Source organism: Pelodiscus sinensis, chromosome 2 (genome assembly GCF_052426305.1).
Source record: "Pelodiscus sinensis isolate ZL-2025 chromosome 2, ASM5242630v1, whole genome shotgun sequence".
In the NCBI taxonomy this organism is placed as follows: Eukaryota; Metazoa; Chordata; order Testudines; family Trionychidae; genus Pelodiscus; species Pelodiscus sinensis.
The window spans coordinates 149,289,939-149,316,491 of NC_143053.1; the positions used below are offsets into that span (position 1 = coordinate 149,289,939).

Genomic DNA, 26,553 nt, shown 5'->3' on the forward strand with positions numbered 1-26,553 from the left:
AGCAGGGAACCTCTGAGAACTGTCTGTCCGGGGTGGGGGTCGGGTCCCTTTAAGCACAGCCCTTGGCTAGCCTGAGACAACAGCTCCACGCTCTAAGTCCTAACCTGATGCCCTGTCAGCACTGCTTCCGGCCAGCCTTAACCTCGGTTCAGGGTCCACTCAATGTAGACATGCTAGTTCGAATTAGCAAAATGCTAATTTGAACTAGTTTTTAGGTCTAGATGCACTAGTTCGAATTAACTAATTCGAATTAAGTTAGTTCGAATTAGTGCTGTAGTGTAGACATACCCTAACTTAAGTATAGACGAAGCCTTTTATCAGTTTAACACTGATTATATTGGTTTAGTGTGTGCTTGTAAATATGCCACCATAAACTAAACTGGATTTATACAGGTGTCGGTATTCACGTAGAGGATTAAACTGGTTTAACTAAACTGATTTAAAATTACACCTTGCACTAAGTAGATGCAAGGAGTTAGTATATATTCAATTGAGAACTGTTACATGTGTTTGGTTGGGTTAAATTGTAAATTAAAGCACACTATCTGTCGCTGAATAATTCTGTGTGAATGTTCAGGGATAATTTCATTTGTAGACAAACCCTAAGGGATGGCATAACACAACTTGCATTAAAAAGCTGAGGCTTGATCTATGCTTATATTTTGTGGACTTAACTGTCTGTGAAGAATGTAGAAAAATCATACACCTACCCAGGATAGCTGTGCTGGCAAAAAGCCCTCTAGCATAAACATAGTTATACCAGGACAAAAGTCTTTCTGTTAGTATAGTTTACTCTGTTCAGACAACTGGTTTAAGAAACTATACCAGTAAAATGATCTTGCCAGTATAGACTGCATCTCTGCTAGAGGTGAGTTTGCCAACCTTCTTAAGTGTAGACAGGGCCTCAGTCTGTTTTATTTTTGGTGTAAGTTTGCAAGTAGAGAAGCCCTTAAGATTTCATTTTAAAACAAATATGTATATCCCTAGAAAATAGTCTTACCAATGTGAACAATGCAAACCAATTAACTGTTGCTGTAAACAGTTGTTCTAGGAGGGTGAACTGTCCTATTCATTTGAATGAAATGTTAACTCTGAAAAATATGATATCCACTTAATGTCAACTCTTCAGTACTTCACAATTAGTTTTAGAAGAAAAATACACTAGCATACTAAACTGAAACAAGTTGTCCAGTTTCCCCTACCCAGTTGCCACTGGGATCTTCTACAATGCACATATACTTCAATACAAAATTCTACAGCCTGACAAAACCTGCAAATGTGCAGACAGTAGAAGATAAAACTACATTTAAGGGCAAAATAATAATGGGTTCAGTGTACTTACTGTGTTGGCCATTTTAAGTTTTAAAGTAATGAAAACATCTTCCAAAGAGCCAAGACTTCTTTTCATCACATCCATCCCTTTTTCCCAAAGCAGGAAAGAGGTGCTGTACCCCCAAAATTTCTCTTGAAAATTTGATATCACTGCAAGAAATGAACCATGGAAGTACCTGTGTGCATGCTCCCACACACTTATTTTAGGTTTAAAACTTCTAGTTTCAGATTTTAAATTCAGTCATGTAAGGCAGTAGGTATGGTGATAAGTACCTTTTGAGAACCTGGTAGCACTGTTAATGTTTGACAATGTTACCTGCAGATTCCTTGAATTATGAGCAACCCAAACAATCTTTTTGTTAATTCCATCTGGGTAATATAATAGAGAAGTAATCTTTGACTTTCTGAATAGAATTTACTTTCTGTGGGCTTAAATAGATTTGACAATGTCCTTTAAATTAGAAGAGTTTGGTACCCCTCAAACTGTCTTCAATTTAGTGTTTGTTATTTTTCCTCTGAATCTTACAAATATGTTAATCATTTTTGGGTTAATCATCAGAATTACTAATATTTACTGTAATTATCTTTGAGTTTATTTTCTTTGAGTTTTGAGTCTTTGAGTCTTTGAGTTTATTTTCACCATGGGTAACTGGAAACGTTACTGTGTCTAGCAATGGAGACCTGCACTAGGGAATGTAAAATGTCGATTAATTAGCTAATCGAATAGTCCAAGCAATTTGCATTGCCTATTCGATTAGTCAATAAGGGGACCTCTGCCTTTTAAGTGTAGCAGCAGCTGCGGGGCTGTTGCTACGCTTCAAAGGCGAAAGCATTGCAGGGAGCACGAGGCCGGTGGGGGGAGTCAAGCAGTCCCCCACTGGTCTCGTGCTCCCCACAGCATTTCAAAGCATCAGCGCCACTTGGAGCCCGGGGTCAGCGGGTGTGTTTCCAGCTGCCCCTGGGCTCCCTGCAGCGCTGCCGCTTTGAACTGCCGTGTACAGCCCGGAGCTAGCTGGAGACTCACCCACTGACCCTGGGCTGCTTGCAGCATTTCAAAGTGGCAGATGCTGGGCTCCACGCGGGGCTGCTGCTTTGAAGCATCTTTCCTCTCTCTCTCCCGCACCCACTTGCTGCCTCTTTCTGATAGAGGCAGCAAAGGAATGGGGTGGGAGGCGACTAGTTGTTCACATCACTATCCTACACAAACTGCACATTCATTTTGCACAAATCCACCATAATTTAAGAATATGCTGAAATACAGTAGAAGTACATATGCTGCATAAATTACCGTACATTACAAACCCCTTCAATGGCTTCAAACCACTGCAAAGCCTTTTCCAATGCATTGAAATGTGAAAGGATGTCAGTTTGTCCTTTTGCATCACTTTAGTTATGTGATATTTTGGTTTGTTATAACTGGCTAGTCCAAAGATTGGTGTTCATAAACTCAAGGGTCTACTAAATCACAATTTCTCACTGAGTCACTAATAAAAATAAAATATTTGAAATTTATCAGTGTGTTTGCTGTCTCTGACTGCCAACAGGTGTCGCTTCAGCCAAATGCTGCATCCTATCTTTGAGGAAGCTTCCAATGTCATTAAGGAAGACTATCCAGATAAGAATCAAGTCGTGTTTGCCAGAGTAGACTGTGATCAGCACTGTAAGTAACTCAAAGTAAATATTGATTTATTTTGTTTTATTTTAAAATGTCTATTAAGGAAAGGAGATTTTTATGTAACTTCTTGAAGATAAAGTCTAGTATGACACATTGACAAAATTATTAAAAAGCAGCTAGGGAGCAGTGAGGCTCCTACTGCAACTTAGCACTGGGGAACCTGTCTGAACCAGCGCAACCTATTCTTGTCCTCTTGTGGGTGGCAGGTCAGCCAAGAATTCCTGCCATGCTGTATTCCCACTATGCACCTATGCAGTAGTGGGGCTGTGTATGCTCTTTTGTACTAAACCTATGAGCCTTAGCAGAGAACAGTTCTTCCCTTTTTAATAGAAAAATGGCTCCCTTGTTGGTGTTGCTGTCAACAAGTGGTTGCCTTGCTTTTGAAATATGGGAAGATGAGATATTTATTACTGGAATAAAACTAGCTAACCAGAAAGCTGAATTAAAAGCAGTAACCAGTGAAGTGTACGGTATGTCTCTTACCTCATTGAAAGACAAAGGAGGAAATAATGGAATCCTGGTTTTTTGGTTTTGGTGATGGTGGGTTTTTTTTATGAAAAATTACTGCCATTATTTCTGTGAAAAGTTCTACTTCCTCTTGGAGCATCAGGCATTTAGGGTATGATCCTGTAAAATTTTGAGCACATATGGTGCTGACTGCTCCCTGCTGTATAAGAAAGTGCTCAGCATCTTTTGATTATGACACTAATTTCTTACCTATGAGCAAGAGTAGGTCCTGTTTTTCTGGAGCTAAAAATCCATGGTAATAGTAATGTTTTAGTGCTGTGGGCATTAAGTCTCTAACATTATGTAACGCTAGATAGAAAAGTATTTACCGTGTATTTAAAACAAAGAGGAGAGCATATATCTCTGAGGTATAATTGATACTGGTACTTGAAATTACTATGGCCTTTTTTGCTGTTTTGATAATGAATTTGCTGCTTCCGGGTCTGCTAGAACTGGAGCTTTTCCCTGTAAAGTGTGACTTTTTTGTCTTCAAAAGTTTCTTTACTGTTTTTGTAGATTTAGTAATGACTAAATAGCAAGTTTCAGTATTTTCCACTGAGAAGCCATTATATGTGGTCTTTTTGTTTTGGATATTCTAGTTTTGGATATTCTAGTTCTTCCTGTATATAGTGTCCCTGTCTTGTGTTTTTGAAAGCTGTCTCAAGCATGAACACTGTGTGTTTGTTGCAGACTGTGTCAGCTCAGTGTATTAGATATAAAATGTTTCTTCAAACTGTCAGGAGTAGGCAAATAAGACTCAATATTTGGTTTCCCTAAAAGTATCCACAGGGCCAATTCACAAAACATTTCAATGACTTCTGGATTGAATTTTTGCAACACTGGTGTCAGAATCTTTCTAAAATGTCCTCAGTTTTAAAAGATCTTTGACAATCTGTTTCCCTAATAGGCAGCTTTGAAGTATCCTTTGGCTTTGGTGTATCAGGATGGATGGGGATCTGTTGAGGCACGGCTATAAAAGTCAGCATATAAACCATTCTTGAAGGACAAGTTAAATTAGGCATGCAGTAGTTGAAATCTTGCTGAGCAGCCACCATCCTGTGTGTATTGTTGTAAAATTCTCATGCAGAAACTTGCTAGAGTTGCTTGTAGCATTTCCAGAGCAGCAGCAGAACATAATTCTCCGGTGTACTTCATGGAGTGTGTCTTTATCTTAGCAAATGTGTTACTTCACATAATCACACCACTGCTGATGCAAGAAGAACGTTTTCCTGCTAAACTTCCACTATCTGAAACAGCTTTTCAGAATCCTGGAACTTAGAAAATGAAAAACATATTTTAGGTTTTATCCCCATGCCTTGTTGATAGATGAACCTCTCCTGCCACCTTCCTTTCTCCACATGCTAACACTCTTCCTTGTTGTCTTCTGGCACTTTCCCTAAAATATTAAATATTCTATATTGTGTTAAGTGCATCTCTGGAAGGCATAAGCAAGAGCAGAATACATAGTGTTGAGATTTATCATAAGTACTAGTGTCTGGAAAACAAAATTTAGAGGTAAATTCACTCAGTAATACCCCTGCAGGTATATTATTTAAAAAATTATCAAACACAGTCTTTTGCTTGACTTTTCATGTGTTTACTATTGTCAGTCCCCGTAATACACGAGGTTCGAAGGGATGCCGGAAAGGATGAGACCACAACTGGGGGTTTCAAAAAGAACAAACTGATTTTATTTTGATGGCGCCAGACAATCATCAGAACAAAAATTAAACAGATTGCCAGACAACACAAAACAATTCCCTGAGGCTTTTCTAAATCACAATAATTCCCAATAACTGCCCAGGGGTTAGGAACAGTTGAATTAACACTGGTATTATCCATAGGGCTGACTATTTACACAACTTTATACAAGGAAACAATAAAAAACCTAAACCACAACTATTTATAAACTAACTTAGTAACTTTTTAGCCACTGTCACTTGGCAAGCAATAAGGACAACTAAAAAATCAATTAGGATAGGGATGATGGTGGGGGGGTGGTGTTATACCAGTTCTGGAGACAGCAGGAACACAAGTACCGGTCACACGCTCATAAACTGTCTCCACTCGGGTCGACCAACTCGGAGTACGCTCAGTAAGACTCAAGAGCGGGGGGTGCAAGGCGTCTGGGTGATCAGGCCAGGCGTTCACTCAATGCGAATCCCCAGTGAGAGAGGGGCTGCCTGCCTGTTTTATTGCCTGTGAACTTATCACCCCATAGGTTGGTTTTTGCTGCAGTGGGTGGAGTAGCAGGCCTGAGCACCAGTCAGCCCACTGGCTGATCTGTTACTGCAATGGGTGGAGCGAGCAGGGGAAGATTATTAATTTACATGCCCTTATATGGAAAACACTCCACCTCACAGACAGAGCCCCCTATACCAGCCTCAGAGGTATTACAGGCTATGGCTCCCTGCGACGGGCAGCCTTTCCTGATGTTCTGCCTCGGACAACTATCTGGTAGCTTACTTACAAATCTGTTCTGCTAAATGTTTAAATGTGAGTTCAGTCATATGATTAACCAGTTTATTAGAAAGTTGTTTACATTATTGTATCAGAGTAACAGTGACTCACTGTCACTTTGAGACTGTTAATGTAAATTCACAGAAATAGTTCTTGAACTAGTTAAACCAACTTATTTATAAAAGGAAATCTGTTTTCAATTAATTTTCTAATTACTATTTAAAGACTATCCTAAATTCACTAAGGTTTTGTCTACACTAATAAAATTAAAGTGTAGCCGGGGTAGCCTGGTCGTGGCGATAACACTGAGAAACAGAGCTATCCCAACATCCTAGTTAAGCGCTTCCAGGAGGGGAGTAGCTAGCAGCACTGTCCACAGTGGCACTTCACAGCACTGTAACTTGTGGTGCTCTGGGAGTGGATGTTTTTTCACACCCCAAGTTGGAAAGTTACAGTGCAGTACTTTTTCAATGAAGACAAGCCTTAAACTTTTGAAAGATTTTAAGAAATCTGGTTGACAAAGTTTTTTGGGGATTTTTTTTTCCATGTTCTGTTTGGAGGCTTTTTGATTGCTTGGAGGGGTTGTTTTGTTTTTGTTACTGACTTCATAAGATTTTGGGTGTTATATTTGTTTTCAAGATATGAAAATCTCTGAAAGGTGGAGCTCATACTGCCTGTAGCAAAGGTTATTTGAACACTTTAGCTAAGCTTCTACTTAGCTGCATTTTAAATGTTAGGACTGAAACTTTTCTGTATTTACTCTGCCTAAGATTTTAAACTTTTTGAACCATTTTCAAGATTGACATTGGGGGGAAGTAGTTCTGCTAATAACTTTTTTCCGACTTCCTTTTGAACTTCTTGCACCATCATATTTAGTAGTAGAGGCTTGAAATTTAACAGGAGGATGTTGCCCCAGGGTTAAAAGTACCTTTTACTATCTCCCCCCCCCCCCCCCCCCAAAATTTACACAGTTGTAACAGAGTTGTAAGCCTCTGAAAATTGCCATTTTCAAATGCTCAGTAGAGCTTGTTAAAAGGTTGTTGCTTAATTTATGAATATACTCACTGCATTCAGCATTCTTCTAACTTCTGCCGGGCAGGGGACATGGTAGACACAGGTCTACGGCATCTGAATTGAGGTCTAGTGAAGATGATGCAGCAGTACTGCCCTTTATGGTTGAAGAGAAATTGGACTGATTTCATATTGAGCCATGGTCTCATGCCCTTCTCTTAGGAGGCAGATAAAACCACTTTTCCCCATTTCTAGCAAGAGCTAGAAAGAAAACCTAGGTTTCTAGCATGACAGACCTAAGCGGTATTTGAATTTTGGGAGAATATGAGAGAGCCCCTAAAATATTAATCCTATCTCACATCTGTCTTCTGGCCCTCTTCTCACTACTGTTTAATTTAAAGCCAGCCACTTGAAGTTCAGGGCCTCGCTAATTTTTTCCCTTAGACCTAAGTCTCATCCGCCTAGCAGCTCACTGCAAAAATACCTGTTTCCTTTTGAAATCAGATCTCTGTAGGGAGCCCACATAGCTACTCTCAGACCACTCTAGACAGCATTCAGAATGGTCAACCTGGCATAGATACCTTTCATTTGATGCACTCCTATTCATGTGCACTGCAGGTCTCAGCATCTCACACCAGCCTCTGAGGCAAAGCAAATTACAAGGAATTATTGATGCTCTGAAAAATGTTTGATGCTTAATGACAAAGCCATCACACCGTCTGCCCTCACAGCCAATATAAAGATAGTTCACTGAAGACTGATAATTATAATACCAATGTGATGAAAACAAATTAAAAAATTGTAATATGGTATTACATTTTTGTGTATATAACATTTTAAACCAATTCATGGATAGTGTGAAACTTAAGTTAAAATTCAGTCCCCACATCAGATGTTGCTTGTATCTCAGGAAGAATATATCAAAATCAGTGCTCCATTTGCAAGTTGTTCACAAACAGGACTCAGGTGGTGAATGCCTTCTGACTGAAACAACACCTGCTCAATTAGGCAATGGAGTCTGCTTTCTTACTAAGGCCCTCATCTGACTTGTAGTTTCTTTCAGATCTGGCAAAGTGATGCTGCTCTGTGCTTGGATTCCAGCACTTCCCCAAGTGGAAGAATGGTCATTCTCTCTCCTCTGGTACAGTGAGGAATAGGTCCCATAACCATTCCAGGGCTCTGTGAGACTTCTCCTTATCTGCTAAAAGGAGTGCTGACTGGTACATCCTTTTTTTTTTTTTTAATAGTCTTCCTGTCCTGTAAGGTAGTGAGATTATTCCAGCAAGGGCCCCAGATCCCAAAATAAAGATCCTCTCTTTGATCTGGGGGGTTTAACCAGCCAGCTCATTTTTCACATACCCTAGCATCCAGTAAATGCCCACTCTCTGCCTGTGTCCAGAACAGCAATCTACTAGCCTGACTTCAATGGGGCTCTACATGTTGCCATAGGAAACAGAGAGAAACAGCCACCAACGCCAGACACTTATGAAAGAACAGACCATCTTGTTTGAGAGAGAGCTGTTGCTCAGCTTGCTTGTGAAGGGCTTTCTGGGACTGTCTCATTAAAATATGTAAGTGTGTGTCTCAAAAGTGTGTTCTAATCCAATCCTGCTGACTGACACATTTGCCAACCATATGCCATATGGATTTTGATATTTTTTGATAATTTTATTCTGCAGATCTAAAACTGTGCAAAACCTTTCCTTTTTCCTCTCTATTTTTCTATTTAATATCAAGAGAAACATTTCCTTTGGAGGACTTTGAAACTCCTTGTTGGCTCCTTGGTGCAATATGGAGACAAGTTCTTTGTCTTTAGCAGTTTTTAAGGATAAGAGTCTATATAAAAGAATGGGGAAAGATGTGGCGAGGGAACTGAATGGAATTTGAGGGCATAAACTTTCCTGCAATCTCTAGTATCTGTATTTGAATAATTTTATCCTGCTAGAAAATAGAATGATCAGTTTGCTAAAGAATGGAAAGGATGGAATTTGAGGATGACTGAGTATTACTGATGATTGATTTAGAAGTGATTTGAAGCTTCCACATAATGTATGGTTCAAATTACTGAACTGTTCAGGAAATCTGTGTTCTTGTGAAGCTTTCAAAAGCAGTTTTAATATTTTTTTTAGAAATATGAGGTGATAAGCTTTCATTATATCCTAATAACTTGTTCATCTGCAAAGTGTCAAACCCAATGTTTGTCATTTTAAAGAAAAGAATATATGAATTGATGGGTGGAATGTGGGTGTTTTGTTTATTTTTTTCTCCCCTGTTACTCTTACCTGCATCAAGTGTCAATATTATAGAATCATCTTGATTAAAAAATGAGCAGTGAGAATGCCTGAGAATATTTTAAAATTTAATTTAGGATTTACTATAACAAGTGTGATCTGCGAGTGAATTCAAACAATATAAAATGCAAATACGTGATGTATTTCCAATTTTATAAGGTGTATATTTTTGTAGTACCTCTGCTTGTATTGGCTCTACCTGTATCAAATGCCGCAGCTTAATGAAACATTTAGGATGTACTCTATTTGACTTCTGAATGAGTGCAAACAGTTTTTCATGTACTTGCATTTTATATTCTGTAAAAGATTATTTTCAAATGCATATTTGTGTAGGACTATCTTCTACATGTGTTAGCTCTCCCTTCATCTCAGTGCAATTTATAAAGAGTGTGTAAGTTCTGACTTATGACTGAATTCAAACACTACTTCAGGAAAATGTGCTTTAATTATAATTTTTATGCGAATTTAGTGCTCAGCAAACATTTTGGACTGATAGTCTTGGTGATGTGAATCTCCATCTCCCAGATGGTGGCATGGATATAGTTCTGCATATGCCCCCATGTTGCTTCAGCAGTGTGGCTCAATCCTGACCTGCAAAGCCTATAACTCTAGAGATAAAAGGTTTTTATCGAAGATAAAAATAAAAGTTCAAACTCAGTATGTTTTTGTGTATATCTGTTCATTGGGAGATTGGACTGAGACTGTGGCTACCAAAATACCATGAGAAATTAAGAGCATTTGATCACTGCGCACCTACGTTAGATTGGAACTGGTGACCTAGTTGTGAAAGGTTCTATATCCTGCTATTACCAGTCTCAGGAGCCCTGTAGTCCACACTTCATATATTTGCTGAAAGGCTGTTAAAATGAGTTTTTATTTTAAGATAAACTAAGTATTTATATATTACACAATAATACGGAAAACATTGAATAAAAATGTTTTACAGACTTCCTTTGGAAATGTGCTAAATAAAATAGCCTACCTCTATTTAGAAATGCTTTTTTTTTCCTTTCAAACCGTATCCTCGGAAATTCAGGGAATAGTTTTTCTGTTGTCTTCTCTGAGCTGGACCTTTTGCTAGGTGAAGTTGTGGGGAAGAAAAGAGTTAAGCCTGTTACTGCCAGGAATATTCCTTTTGCCTTCTGCCATTCAATACTCAGTAGTGAGGCTAATAGGGAAGGTAAAGAACATCATATTGGTGAAGTTCAAGTTCTTATAGTTTGACTTGAGCAGCAGCCTTCAGTTGCTAGTTTCAGTTACATACTTAGTACAGAGATGAGTGATTCTGTTAATTCTTTCAGTAATGTTTAAAACTACTGGTCATCAGGTTTTGCTGAGTTGCCTGTGGAGTCTTCTGGGACTGGAGGAGATGGTCCATCATCAGATTTGTTGCTTCCTCTGCAATTCCAAAAGCTGTTAATAAGTAACTTTTTGTATCTGAGCATTTATGGTTAGAATGCCACTAGACTTAGAACTCTCCTTCCTTACACACCCCATCGATGTTGGGCTTGTGAGATATGGTTTGGCCTGTGCAGATAACACTAGATAGACATCATCTTAAAAGGACAGACTTTGCTTTCTGGTTTTCTTTGTACTTGACAGAGCTATTGTAGATATGTATGTGAGAGCAAACTGTCTATGGGCTCAATCATATGAGATTGATGGAAATGAGTGACAGGGCAAAGATTTAGACTAGGGATGGGGAACCTAGAGCCCGCAAGCTGGATTTGGCCTATGGGCTCTACCTGGCAGGGAGGAGGGAAGTGGCTCTGTGTTGCCATTCCCTCTCTGACTGATTCAGAAGTCAGAGTACATCCTAAATGTTTTATTAAGCTGCAGCATTTGATATAGGTAAAGTCAATATAATAGTAGTGCAGGAAAGCTCTGTCCATGCACTCGCTTGTAGGTGCCATCCCCATCACTCTTGTTGGCTGGGAATTGTGACCAATAGCAGTGGCAGAGAGAGGGTTGCTTGAAAGTGCAGAGCCATTATCCCCTCCTGGGAGCTGAGCCAGGTAGGTGCCCAATCCTCTGTCCCCCTCCTGCACCCTCTCTCCAGTCCAGATAACTTGTTCCCGCCCCATTCCTGCACCCTATCTCCCCTCAGACTTCCCAGCCTGCACCTGCACTTAGGGCCAGATTAAATATTAGGCTCCTGCCTTAGGCCCTCCTGTTCAGGCAGGAGGCAGGGCTGGGTGAGAGAGGGGGAGTAAGCGTGCTCATGTAGCCCTGTTGGAGCCTGGTGACTCCTGCCGACAAGGCAAAGCAGCCTCCTGTGGCTTAGAAGAAGCTCCCTGTTTCTCCCTGACACTGATGGAAGTAGAACAGCAAGCAGCAGGCAGCATTGGCAGGGAGGGAGGGGAGAGAGAAGATTTCAGCCCCTTCCTAAATAGCATTGTGGAGGAGAAGTAGGCAGCCCTGGGCTATTGTGGGGCACACTCCCAGCCAGCCCTTTCACAGCAGCCTGCAGGAGAGCTCCAGGAGCCGAGCTGGGAGTGTGCCCATCTCCTCCTATAGCAGAGCGCTTCAGCCCGTTCTTGCATTGGTACACAGGGGGTGCACCACCTTACTTTCACCTCTGGTTTTATTCCAAAAACTGAAAGCTAAATAGACCTGGGCTACATCTAGATTGCATCTATAGGCATGTTAGTCTGTAACTGAAAAAATAATCTTGCAGCACCTTAGGGTATGTCTACACTATAGCGCTAATTCAAACTAACTTAGTTCGAATTAACAAAAAGATTTCATTGAAAATCATTAAGGGAGGAGGCAGAGAATGCAACAGGCCACTGGACCCCCCCAGCAGACCAGGGACACCTGCAGCGCCGCTCCGGACCAACCCGGCAGCACCCCAGCTGCTCTGCCCCAGGCATCCTGATTCAGCCGCTGCTGGTCAGTTTCAGCAGCGGCTGAATCAGGACGCCTGGGGCAGAGCAGCTGGGGTGCTGCTGGGTTGCTCCAGTAGCGCCAAGGAGCTGCGCTACTGGAGCAACCCAGCAGCACCCCAGCTGCTCTGCCCCAGGCATCCCCAAGTCAGCCGCTGCTGAAACTGACCAGCGGCTGACTACAGGAAGCCCGAGGCAGAGTTGCTCTGCCCCAGGCTTCCTGGAATCAGCTGCTGATCAGTTTCAGCAGTAGCTGACTTGGGGATGCCTGGGTTTCTTAAGTTGAATCTGTATGCAAGTCAGAACTGGCATCCAGATTCAGCCGCGATTGAAACTGATCAGTTTCAGCAGCGGCTGACGCCAGTTCCGACTTACATACAGATTCAACTTAAGAACAAACCTACAGTCCCTATCTTGTACATAACCCGGGGACTGCCTGTAGTCATTATGAGTTCTATACCCCAGCTAAAATAGAGAAGTCAGGATCAGTTGCACCAAAGCTGAAGAGTCCTTTTTTTAGAGGAGAGAATTGCCAAGTCTTTTGAAGAATACCTAGTTTCTAAACTAGGAAATAAAAGTTTTGTGTTTATATAGATATTTTCATCTGAGGCTATAAAAATTACTCTAGAAAGGTAGGCATTATTCCAGTTTTATCATTGAGGAAACTGAACTGAGGAATGGCTAACTGTAGTGCTGAAGTCTTCCAGCATGCCTTTCTGACATTCTTTTGGGAAGTTGGTACAGTGTTGTAGCACTTCTGTTAATTCTAGCCATTTCCCAGCGTTGGTGTGTGTATGAGTGGGAGGACCAAAAGGAGAGTGTGACTTCAGTGCCCAGCTGGAGCAGCCAATACCATACTGGATGGACCTGTACCTCCTAGCCAACTGGTGCCAGGTCCTTGTTGGGGTACTCAGTGGTGGGTCAATGCAGAGGGAGCTGGGAATGCTACAGCTGGAACCAATCAGGGAAGCTTGAGGGTTGTAGCTCTCTAGAGCCTAAGGCACAGACCAGAGCCAAACAACACTGAGATCCAGGCCGTAGGGCTGCCTGCATAGTGGTGCTCATCCTGCTGAGCACAGGTTGTGAGGGATTGGGCTGAGATCTGCAGTGAGTTATCCCCTGAACTTCGCACAGCTCCTCCATGCGCCTGTCTTCCTCCCAGCTTCTCCTACTACCCCTCAGCTCCTGCTTCTTTTAGCTCCCTCTCCGAGCCACCAGTGTTCCCCCAGTATGTACCTCTCAATCACATCAAGCTGTAGCTCCTTCAGGAGTTCTGATACTATGTATTGTGGCTGTTTAGTTTACTGAAGAGTGCAAGACTGTTTTAGTAAAGTCCAGCTTGCCTTCATAAGTAGTGAAGTGCAGACTGACAAAATATTCAAAACAGTCATAGATTTCCATCAAAAATGACTGCATGAGTAAGCTGCCACAGTAGATAAAGCTTCTAAGAAATAAAAGCTTGTTCTGTAGTGAGTTCCTAGGTCATTCTTTAAGTTAAAGAATGAAACTATCCAGTACAATAGTTGATTTATTTTATATTGATGAACTAATACATTTCCTCTTGCAGACCAAAGGGGGATGGGTATCAGCATCATAAACCAGTGGATAAAAGAAATAGCATTAAATACTCTAAAAAAAAAATATGGTCATTTTGGTAAATAATGGATGTGAAACAGTTTTTTGTTTCAGTTTTTCTCTTTTGTGATCAGAAAATTGGAAGGTCAGCCAAAAAAAATCCCTCTGGTACTGTTACATAATTACAAAATTGAAGCAGTGACACTTCATCAGTGATCAATAATCCTCAGAAGTATTTTTTCTTAAGTACAACTACTTTTTCTAGTTGTACTTAAAATTCTGGATACAGATTTGATTGCCTACGAGATAGTTGATAGTTAATCATTTATTGAAACGTCTGTATAGAGAAAATTAGACTACCATCTGTTAGCTTAGTATCTGGTATTCTCTGTTTGGAGGATGGACTACATTCTGCTATGTAAGTGGAATGGCTCCTATGACCTGTACCTCTATCCAGAACTATTAGGATCCTAAAAATCTCAAAGGCCATTTCTGCTAATGATCAGGAACATGTATATTTACTACGCAAAGAGTGGAAAGCAGTATCTCTGAAGACTGACTGCATTAGTGAAAACAACTTCTGTAAATGGAACAGACAACAGTTTACCTACAACAAGATAAAGTTATTTGAGAGGAAACAGTCCATGATTCTGTTTTACATATATAGAAATAAAATTGACTTCTATTTTTATACCATTTGACTTACTTTGACAGGTTCTTAGCATCTCTTATCTGAAAAGCTTTATGTTGTCCCAAATGGAGATTTCTTTAAGTGACCTGATCTTTACGCTTACGAACAGCCCCAGAGCTTCAAAACTTACCTGCCTACAACTCATGGGCCACATGGCAACTACAACTTACATAGTTCCTTACACGAGGCTCCACTTTCGCTCCCTTCAGCACTGGCTTGCTTCCCTTTACGTTCATTGCAAGTGCAAAGTACACAGACAAGTGTCGATACCTACAACGTCCTAACATCCCTAAAATGGTGGATCAACCCAAACAACTTACTGATAGGAGTCCCATTCCATCGGGAACAACCTACCAAACTGATCACCAGCGACGCTTCTCTCAAAGGGTGGGGAGCTCATATGGGAGACCTGTCCATCCAAGGTTTATGGACAACAAGAGAGTCTATCCTACTCATCAACATACTGGAACTTAGGGAAGTTGTAAATGCATGCAGACATTTTCTACCACACATCCGAGGAACCGCAGTGAAGGTACTTACGGACAATGTATCCACAATGTACTATATAAACTGACGGGGGGGGGGGCCTCATGCTCCTGTTCCATAGGCACCGAGGCAATTTGATTATGGAATTGGTGCATCCACAGCTTCCTGCCTACCTGGCTCCAGCACTGTACTCGCGGATTCCCTAGGCAGACACTTCATTCCAGACTGCGAGTGAGAACTTCATCCACGCATTCTTTGGACTATTTTCAACTGCTGGAGTCAACCACCAATAGACCTTTTCGCCTCCTCCAAGAACACAAAATGCCAACACTATTGCTCCAGGGCTGGCATAGGTCCAGGATCGCTAAGGGATGCTTTTCTCCTCCATTGGAAAGGTGCAATCTTATACGCCTTTCCTCCCATACCGCTCATTCCCAGAGTTCTCGAGAAAACCAACAGAGACAGAGCAACAGTCATTCTCGTAGCCCCATGTTGGGCACGACAAACATGGTTTCCCTATCTGTATCAGATGTCTCCTCAACCACCCTATCACCTGCCCATACATCCTAATCTCCTAACTCAGAACGAGACTGTAATCCACCCTCAACTCCATACACTACAGTTGATGGCGTGGTTCATTGTTGGTTCCAGGAAGGTGAACTCCACGGCTTGGACAGAGTGAGAGATGTGCTATTGCATAGTAGAAAACAATCCACTAGATCCACTTATCTTCAAAAGTGGATCAGGTTCCTTTCCTGGTACGTTGAGAAGCGAATAGATCCATGCACAGCACCCTTACATGTCATCTTGGATTATATACTTCAACTGAAAGAAGCAGGATTAGTCCTGGTATCTTTGAAAGTACACCTAGAAGCTATTACCGCATTCCACAGATCATTTGATGATTTTTCCGTATTTGCGCACACTATCACCAGGAGGTTCCTCAAAGGCCTCTCCAACTTATACCCTCTATGGAGGCTACCACCATTGGCATGGAACCTGGAACTGGTTCTCAACACACTTACGCACACTCCCTTAGAACCAATAGCAACCACTCCACTTTCAATTGTGGTGCTCACAGTTACATTTCTGTGGGCTATTACCTCTGCTCGCGGAGTTGGAGAAATAGCAGCCCTAATGGCAGTACCACCATATACTGTCTTCAGTAGGGACAAAGTGATATTACGTCCACATCCATTATTCTCATCCCAAAGGCTTGTTCAGATTTCCACGTAAACGAGCCAATCATACTCCCATCTTTCTACCTGAGACCACCCGGGAGTAGTCGTGAGGCTATGCTTTATTCACTATACGTGTGTAGATCACTTGTCTTCTACATAGACAGAACCCGAGCGTTTCGTAAATCAGACAGACCGCTAATTTCAGTAGCGGAATGCTTCAGGGGCCAACCCCTCTCATCTCAACGAATCTCAAAGCTCATTGTAACTTGCATTAGAAATTCTACGCTATACGAAGTAAGCCACTACCAGAGACACTTAGAGCTCATTCCATAAGAGCTGTAACAACTTCTACAGCCTTCCTGTGTGGAGTCCCTCTTAAAGATATTTGTCAAGCAGCCACATGGTCCACTAATGATATCTTCAGGAAACATTACGCAATTTCTCACACCTTATCTACTGATATGGCAGTAGAATCTGCCGTGTTCGTGACTGTGAATAAACTGTGATTATTACTCACCTTCTATATATTCAGGTACTGCTACACAATCACCAACAGTGGAGCACCCAGGGGGACACTACTCGAAGAAGAGGCAGTTACTCACCTCAGTGTAGTAACGACGGTTCTTTGAGGTGTGTCCCCCTGTGTGTACTCCACTACTCACCCTCCTCCCTGCTTCGGAGTCTCTTACTGTATCTTTCAGATACCTGGGAAGACTCGAGGAACTGGCAGGAGCCGGACCATGCGAGACATCAAAAGGGTGTGGACGGCGCTAAGCGTGTGCCATGCATGCGCAATCCAGCCAACCACTGCTAATGGAAAACTAAGATCTGTGGCACCAGGGCAACCCAACACCAACAGTGGAGCACCCATGCGGGGGACACATCTCAAAGAACCATTGATACTGCATCGAGGTGAGTAACTTCCTCTTCCCAAGCATTACCTAATGTTTGGCAGAGGATCCTGAGGTGGCAGATTCAGTATGGATTGTTAAACATCACCATCAAAAGCTGTGTCCGCTCTGGAAGCAGGTATCGAAGGCCCAGGTGGCCACCCTGCATATATCTGAGAGATTTATGTTTTTAAGTAGGGCTCCAGAGTAGACTAAAACCTGGGGAAATAAGCAATCACTCTTGGAGGGGAGCAAGCCTCTAGAGCTTTGTAACTGGTTAACATGTATGATGCAACCCCTATGGACAGTCATTGGGTGGTAATCAGATGTCTTTTTATTTGCAATGGAAATGAAATACCTGGGTGAAACCCTAAAGAGTCTAGTCTTCCCTAGATAAATGGTGAAGGCCCTCTTATGTCAAACATGTGGAAGCTCATTTTTTCCCTTCAAAGATTGTCTTGGGATGAAACATTGTCAATTAATCTCCTGATTAATGTGGAATTCTAGGAAGCAAGGTTCTGGATGTATCCTCACATACACTCACCATACATGCTGTTCTATGGATATATCATCCATCAAGGCTCCATTCCCTATGGCCATGTGATGGTTATGAGGAACAGTGTCTTAAAGGGCAGCTTTACCAATAGGCTCAAATGGGGATTTCATCGGTATACTGAGAGCTAAGTTGAAGTCCCATGGTGAACATGGTTCTTTGACAGAAGGGAATAGGTTGAACAGGCATTTGATAAACCTTATAGTGAGCGAATGACTGAAAACCTCTTAAAGGAGCAGTGAAAAGTTATGGTAACAGCTAAGTGAACCTTAATGGAACTCAGCGATAATCCTGTGATTTTTAAATTGAACACGTATTCAAGAACCTCTGTTAGACAAGACTCAAGAGTAGGTATAGACTGGTGACTACATCAAATCTGGAAGCACTTCCACTTCTGGAAGTAAGTTTTTCCTTGATATGGGTTTTCTGCTGTGAAGCAAAACTGTCTGTACCTTTGGGCAGCAGTCTTCTATAACAGAGAACCATCAATTAGCCAAACCTTGAGGTGAAGCACCAAGATGTTTGGATAGGCGATAGCCCTTTGGAGATTTACTGTTAGGGGAAGGTGGAGAGACATGTGCACAAACTCTGGTAACCACCATTGTCTTGGCTATGGCAATGCCAGGATGATGGCTACCAACTTTTCTTGTTTAGTTGGCAGTACGTGAGGCCAAGGCATGACATGAGCATCTCCCATCAAGTTGAGATTCTGCTCTCTCCTAGAGTTGAACTCTATGCTCTTTGCATTGGATGGTCTTGTCTAGAGAGATCTCTGAAGACATCTCTCAAAATACATTGCAGTTCATCTCCCACTCATAGTTAATACTGAAATGCCTGCTGATGGAATCCACTACTGTGTGCTGAAGTTCTGGTAAATAAACCACTGTGATCTGTACATGTTGTATTATGCGCTAGCTCCACAATTGTACATATTCAGCACACAAGGATTAATATCTTGAGTCTTCTTGACAATTGCTGCTCTGTTCAGCATTATTCTGATCAGGGAACCCTTTATATAGTATGGGAGGTGCAGGCAAACATCAGAATGAACACTCTGAGCTCTAATACATTGATATGGAGGATCATTTCCTTGGGGGGGTTCATTTGCCCTGCACTTGAGGTTTTTGAAGCATGCATCCCTGCTGCAGTTATTCAGGAAGGGTCAGGATTTACCGCCGAGGTGTCCTCACACATCTCTGGCTCCGTTAATGATGATAACCAGAAGACTGCTTGCATGTGTGCTCAATTATGTGTACTGTGTTGACTTATGCACTTAGTGCCCACAGCAAACCCCAAAAGAGCCCCCAAAGACCACACACCAGATCAGGATCAAAGGTACCTGGCCAGGTTTATTGTTAAGCGAAGTACAGTAATAGTTGTCAGTAGACTCTACTGAACTATTACACATATGTACCCCATAACAATGGAATGACTCAATCTTTCGGAAATTTCCAGTGTTCCCTAGGTCATACAAACACTGTCCCCTCACAAGACATCACTTTCCATACAGGTACTAACAACTTGCACATCACGGATGACAAATCAGGTTGCCACCCTCTGATGCTACTCAGATATCACCCTGTATCTTGTGGTTTGATTAGATCATCTCTATCCATCATGCTGTCATTTTAGACCCGAGAGAGCTCTCTCTCTCTCTCTCTCTCTCTCTCTCTCTCGTACCAAGGTCTTTTTAATGAGCTAGTGGTACCATGTGCTTTCCACTTATGACCAGAACCAATTATTGTTCTACAGTCAGTACCTAGCACCAATTACTGGTTTACACTTGGACTTATTACCAAGTAGTGTTTTGCACACTCAGCCCTGTTCATGCCAAGTTCTGTGAGCAGGGGCCTGCCTCTTGCTCACAGCTTAGCTTTGCTTTGCTTTGTTAGCTATATTTTGTCTGTTAGCTAGGCCTCAGACCAGGCCTGTACTTCATTGGCTTATGTTTTAGGCCTTCATCTTACTACACTTGTCCTTCAGTGATGTGACTGGTGGTGATCTTTATGGGAGGATGCAAGAACAGAACTCCCACTCGTAGCTTTTGTCGATCCTTCCACCAGTTTAGAGAATCAAGGACCCTACAGGGTACAGATATCTGCTTGGATAGACTGTGCTTGTTGACAGTATAGACGGCTCTCAGCCAGACTTGAAGAAACTGAAAATTTAGTCTTGTTAAGGCTGTCACATATTGTACCAATTACAGTATGGCACAGAAATTGCAGGCTAGGCTTTGCTGTGGTTTACAGGCTCTGATATTGTTGAGACCAGACTGGACAAAGTGGCAAATCTGTTTTGGGGCAAGTATATTCTGGAATCCAGAGTGGCCTGACGAAGTCTCTTTGTTGGGTCCAAGAGTAGACTTTTCCATGCTAAGACAGAAGCCCAGTGAGTGGAACAGAGATAGGTATGTTCTGGTCACTCTCTGTACCTTGAGAAATGAGCAAGCTCTCATAAGCCAATCATCCAAATAGGAAGCATGATTATTCTCAACTAGCAAAGATGTGCTATGGCAGCAGACCGGACTTGATGAGGCTGATGGTCAAGACTCTTTATTGGTTGTGGTCTCTGCTCACCACAACACACAGAAAGCAATTGTGCGAGGGGTGCATAGTGATGTGGAAATAAAGATCCTGAAGATCAAGGCAGACAAACCCATCTCTTAGATCCAGAAAGGGAATTATTGTACCTAGGTTACCATTTTGAACCATTCAGAGTGGACAAAAATGTTCAGTGTCCTAAGGTTGAGAGTTGTCTCCTTAGGTCCAAAGAAAAATGGACAGATGAAGTATTGGGGACACGATCCTTTTCTAGAGTCCAGTGGAACAAGTTTATTTGCCACCATTGTTCAGAGACATATGGTACCTTTTTGCCTCAAAAGACCCTCATGAGAGAGGTCCCTGAAAAAGGAGTGAAAAGGAGCTGAACTGCATAGAATCCTGTAGAAGTGAAATTTAGGATCCACCTGTCTGAGGTGATCAGCTTCCAGGACAATAGGAAATGGGAGACGTGATACATATAAGTTGCGAAGGGAGAATATATGCAGTCTAAGAGGACAGAGCAGGAAAGAGTTCATGACTCTGGACCAGTGGGTTAAAATGGCTGCTTTGAAGATGTCATCAACTGGGAGGTTGCTGTAGAGGATTGATCCTTTTAGTGAACCTAGACTTCTTCCTCAGAAGCTCAGCCATTCTCATGAACTTGTACTGAACTGGGCAAGACTGCTGAGCTATCTGTAATCTACTTATACTTTCCCTTTCCTGCAGCTGCATAGCTGCCCAGAGATCATATGTTGCTGTGAGTTTAAGAGATTGAAGGCACCTGTCCCTAGCATCTCTGAACAGCTTGGGTTCCTTGAAGTGAAAGTTCTTGGTTGTGTTTTTTGCATTTGTGGGAAAGGATGGAGACCTGCAGCCAAGAAGCTCAGAGCAGATCAACTGCTGTGCCTGTGGTATGTGCAGCAATATGAGTGGCATTGAGAGGCCTGACAGCTTGGTGATTGTCTGGTCTTCTGTTGGGTAGAGTTGAAATTGTTTCCTTGGATCATGTGGCAGGTGTTCAATAACAGAAGAAAAATTTATTATAATTGGTAAAAATGTGTTTTTTCTATCAGGGCTTGATAAGTGACTACTCTGAACTATAGTGAGGCTGAAGAATGTCTTTCTGTACCTCTCCATAATGGTAATTCAGGCTCTTCCAGGATTTCATGGTCCTCATGAGATACGAGACTGGCCAGTACTGGGGACTCCACATAGGGAACCTCAGGAGTCAATAAACCAGGAGTAATGGAGACCGTATCAAAGTGTGATCATTATGTCCTTCATGTCAGTACTGCCTTCAGTAGCCAGACAGCTATTTCACTTTGGTTCTGTAGTCCTTGTATTTCAAATGCACAGATTCTGGTGCAGCCCTGAATGGTTTACTAAACAGGTTCTCAGTACACAGCATGATTTGCTGCTCTGGTACCATGATCTCAATACTAGTGGGTATGGGAGCTTCATTAGTACTTGCAATGGAGTCTGAGGTCTTGGACCCTGACCAAGGATAATTCTCTTTCTCTTCATTCTGGAGAAAGGGGAGGAGGTCTCATCTTTTGGGAGGATTTAAACGGTTGTAAAGTGCCCCCAGGATCTTTGCTTATTGCCATAGTAGAGACAGTCTCTACTCGCTCTCTGGATCTGAGGTACTTTGGTTATTTTTGAGGATAAGGTGCTTCTGAAGCCAGCTCTAATGTCTTTCCTGAGGAAAAATTGCTGCTTTTGTTCTAAACTCTCTTGCTTTTTGAAAAGATGTTTAGATATGTTTGGTGTGGTTAAGAATAGAACTAAAGTTTGAGGAACAGGTGTTGAAAAGGAAGAAGAGATTAAATTCTAAATCATAACAGATTTAAGAGCAAGTCAGTCATGAGTTAGTGAAAAAGGGAATCATAACACCAATTCTTCCTTGACAGACTGTATTTTCCTACAGAAAGACTATCCCCAAAACTGACAGACTGAGCAACAATCTACCCATTAACATATCTGCTTTCCACAACTAACTCTGTAAAACTTCCAATGGGTTTTATACTGATATACCTAAATCTGGATCAACACTGATTATGTACTGTATGTATTTTATGACTTTCTAAGCAAGAGTTATTTTAGATAATCCAAGCATGAACCCAAAAGTACAGAGGCTTTCCTCTTAACCTGTCTACCATGTGAATTTTTATTTCAAACGTTAACTTTCATAACATTTTAAAATCTAATGGTCATTGCATTTCCATACTTTTCAGCAGGACAGTAATATCAATGACTTAGCTGTGGTACTCTTCCTATGAAAATTTGAGAAAATGAATAGGATGAAGAATTGGGTATATTCCCTGTTTTGCTTGACCTTGGATGTGCTATTGGTTCTCTTTATAACTCTTCTGGGAATTTCAGATGAATTTAATAGCAAAGCCTAGTATGATTTTTGTGTGTAGAATGTTGTGCTACAGAAGTTGGTCAGCTTATACATCAGCTCTGTCTTGCCCTTGCCCTTAATTAATCTGAAATATGGTGGTAACTGCAGGTGTCCTTCATTGTTTCAGAGTTCATTCTTAAAAAAAAAAAAAAATAGGATTGTGCTGGGTAAGCATACATCTTTCCAGGTTATGAAATTGGTCCTGTTTTAGATTTTTTTTTTTATAAGGGATGTGATGACCCCTCTGTCAATGAAGGCTGGAAAGTTTCTTCAAATCCTAGATAAGGTAGTCCTCTTCGCTATTGCACGTGTGTTTTATCAGGTCACTAGCTAAAATGAGCTAGCTGCCTCATCTCCTCTGTTGTAAATGTTGCATTCAGCCACCTTGCACGTGGCAAGGCTCTCTTTCCATCCTCCACATTTGAATATAAGTAGAATGGAAAGGAGTTTTTGTAGGTTATTTTATTGCAGTTAAGGGGAAATTTAAGGTTTTTGTTAGTTAAAAGTGCCTAGAAATATAGATAAGGTGCCTTTTAGCACTTTAATAAATCTTAATAGTAATGCCTTGATTTTTGAAGCTGTCTTCTAGAGTGATATAAGAATACAGTAAAAGATTGACAACTTCTTACCCAGTACAGTAAAGCTCCAATTGTCTGGCATCCAGTGGTCCGGCACTCCCGATAGAATTAAACTGACCAGTGGCTGACTTGGGGAAGCCGGGGGCAGAGCAGCTGGGGTGCTGCCGAGTTGGTCCCGCAATGCCGCCCTCACCCACGCTGTGCAGTTCCCCACCAACCCCACGTCCCACCCCAGACCTCTCATAGCCCCCCTTCCGGTACTCCGGCATATCTGATAATCCGGCACCTCCTGGGTCCTAAAGGTGCCAGATTATCGGAAGTGTACTGTAATTTGGTTTTTCCAAATTCTCCTTCACCAACCAAATGCTCTTCACCTAGCCCCCTACTGGTGGAAACTGGTGTATTTTGTTGCTTTTTAGTTAGTCATGATTACATCTTAAGGCCCCAGTCAAGATCAGGGTCCAACAAGCAAAGCAGTGTATAAATACACATGAAGTCATTGTCCCTGTACAAAGAGTGTACAATAAAGAGCTTGCTTTAAAAACAGGAAGGTGCTTTCTGGCTGAACATATCTGTGCATGTTTGTCTGTGCATCTTAATCCCTTTTTTCTCAGAAACAAATCTAATTAATCCCTTGAATTTATTTATGCTACTTGCTTCAATTATGGTAATCCAATAATTTACTCTTTATATACGTGTTCCTTAGTTATTCAGCTTCCAAATTTTTTAGTTTTAAATCACTGGAAAAATGTATTTATGTTGACATAATCACTTTCATACCTTTTAATACCTCTGCTAGATGCTTTTTATTCCTGTTTTTAATTGCTTTCAAGTATCATTTATTACCAAATAATGTCTTTGAAGCTTTCCTAAAATGTGGGGATACTTATAAAAAAGAAGCTCATGGTTCTGCTTTAAACTGCATGTTCCCTGTTTTCAGTTCTAAACTCTTGCTGTAACTTGTCTTCTAGTTCTTATTACCCTCTAAGAGATGGGTCACTTTCTAGATAATATATGTCATGATGAAGTATATCCAGAGATAAATGTCATTAATTATATTTTAGAATTGACTATTTCTAGTGACCATGTGGGCTGAAGGCTGTCAATGGAGACCTAGTGGCATGAATCTAATGTATATATTCAGTGAGCGCTTTGTTATCCACTACTCTGTTAACTGGAAAACTTTGTTCACCGGCATTGCCCCCAGCCACAATGCTGATATGTCTTCAGGCGTGTGCGCCTGCCTCCTGCTTCTGTAGCTGGCACTGCTGGCTGACAGCAGCAGATGCCTCCTTCCCCCTTAGCCTGCTTCAAGCTGCCAGGAGCCAGATCTGTCGGTAGTGGGCAGGAGTGGAGCAATCCGTTTTGTTATGTCATATTCAATTAACTGGCAACCCCCATTCCCCATGAGTGCTGGATAACAAAGCTTTCACTGTAGAGACCTTTTATTGTTTTCTGTGCTACTTTCCACGTTTCATATTCCCTTTTCTCTCTTACTTGCTTTCTTTTCTCTCATCGTCGCTCTTCTTTACTTACTTCACAATCATTACCCAATTATTAAATCCTCCTTTTCCTCCATTCTACTTCAGTGTCCTTTAAATTTGTAATTCATAATGAATTTTAATGTCTTTTTAATCAGATATGTAATTAATAACTACATCAGAGTAGAAGCCACATGTTATCAAGCATTTATAAACTACTCCATTAGACTTTATCTAAATAGTCAAAACAAATGTTCCTAACATAACTTGCTTCCATTGAGATTATGTATTTCATATGATCTGCAGAAACTTTCCATGTTTGGCTAAGAGTAAACTTGGTTACATATGTACATATTAGTGAAGCTTCAAATACTACAGGTTGAACCTACCTCGTCCGGCACCCTTGGGACCTGACCAGTTCCGGATGAGGGATTTTTGCCGGACAAGGGGAGGTCATTTCTAGACCCCTGCCACTGGCTCCCCTACCCCAACTGCTGGCCTCCCGGCCAGCTCCCCACCTCCTGGTGACACTGCTGGGCAGCCATCACTGCTGTAGCTCCGGGATCCACCAGGCAGTCGCACACGCTGTGCTAGGACTCCAGGACCCACAGTCTCCCTGCTCCTCTGAGGTACAGTGGCTCCCAGCCCCACTGGGCAACTACGTGCCAGGTCTCCCAATCCTCTGGGCAGCCCCTTCATCAGCTTACTGTGGTCAGCCCACTGCCCTGCCAGCCCCGCAGGGACCCTTGCCGCTGGCCCTCCACCGGGATTCTGTGGTCCTGCACATCCGTGCTAGACCATGGATGTTACTGGGCCAGAGAATACCGGTTAAGAGAATTTCAAATGGCATGATTACAATTTTAAGATATGGCATTTTCAGTGCAATAAATGGTATGAAAATAATAGGGACCAAGAAAGAAAGAAATCTCTGAAGGGTAGCCATGTTAGTCTGTAACTTTAAAAACAATGAGCAGTCCTGTGGCACCTTAGAGACTAACAAATTTATTATAACATGAGCTTTGATTAAATGGGTTTTGCCCACAAAAGCTCATGATATATTTGTTAGTCTCCAAGGTGCCAAAGAACTGCTCATTGTTTTTAAAGAAATCAATCGTTTAGCTGTTAGCTGTTGAGTGTTTTCCAACCTCAAAGTCTACAGAAGTTGGTCCTGCAGCATTCTAGGGCTCTGTCCTCATGAAAGAAAGACCAAGGCATAATGTGAATCACTAGTTCCACATATCTCTTCAGAGGTGAGATTTAACCCTTCACCCTCAGTTTTGATCCAAGATTTTGGAATTAATTCTCACAAGAACTAAAGGTAGTTACAAACCTCTCCACCTTCTGCTTCAGTTGTAAGGTTCATTTCTTCAGTCAAGTCCTTCTGTAATTTAAACACTCAGAAACATGTACCTTTTTAAAAACACTACCAAAATAAAACACTGTAAAGCACAGTTATCCTTTAGGGGAGAGGAAGGTGGAGAACAAACCATGCATGTTAGATGTTTATCATCACTTAATGCACTACCGGAAGGCATTCTGATGCTATGATGATGAGAGTGGTATAAGAGCTATATAAGTGATTCGAGTGGCTATTCTCTAGCATAACTGGGCTAATATTATTTGGAGTTGTCCTTAATGTAAGTCCAGCTATGTTGGAGATAGCTGTTTGCAAATGATTTTAGAAAATAATAAAGTTTTAAAATCTCACATGTAGAGAAATGTATTTGTAGCCTTAAAATAGAAAAACTGCAATTTTTAAAACAAATAACTACATTTGCTGTCTCCTTCCTAGATATTTTTGTGTCTCAATTCTAATTTTTTCTCCACTGAAAACCTAATACCATTCACCATACAAACATTTGAGGAAGTGCTATAAAAACCAACAAAGCAGACATTTTTATACAAAAACAACAAAGAAAATAAGCATGACTGAATTAGATTAGCAACTAATCCATTAAATTGTGGTAGCGAAATAGGTATTGGAGAGAATATTTGAACTTTTCTATACCTGTT

General features: G+C 41.5%; 1 protein-coding gene across 1 annotated transcript in view; it reads left to right on the plus strand.

Moving 5' to 3' along the window:
* Positions 1-26,553, plus strand: part of ERP44 (endoplasmic reticulum protein 44) — a 113,995-nt gene that overhangs the window by 41,259 nt on the left and 46,183 nt on the right. The window contains exon 4 of the mRNA XM_075921597.2: positions 2,877-2,992. Coding sequence (XP_075777712.2) covers positions 2,877-2,992 — 116 coding nt within the window. The remainder of the gene's footprint in view (positions 1-2,876; positions 2,993-26,553) is intronic.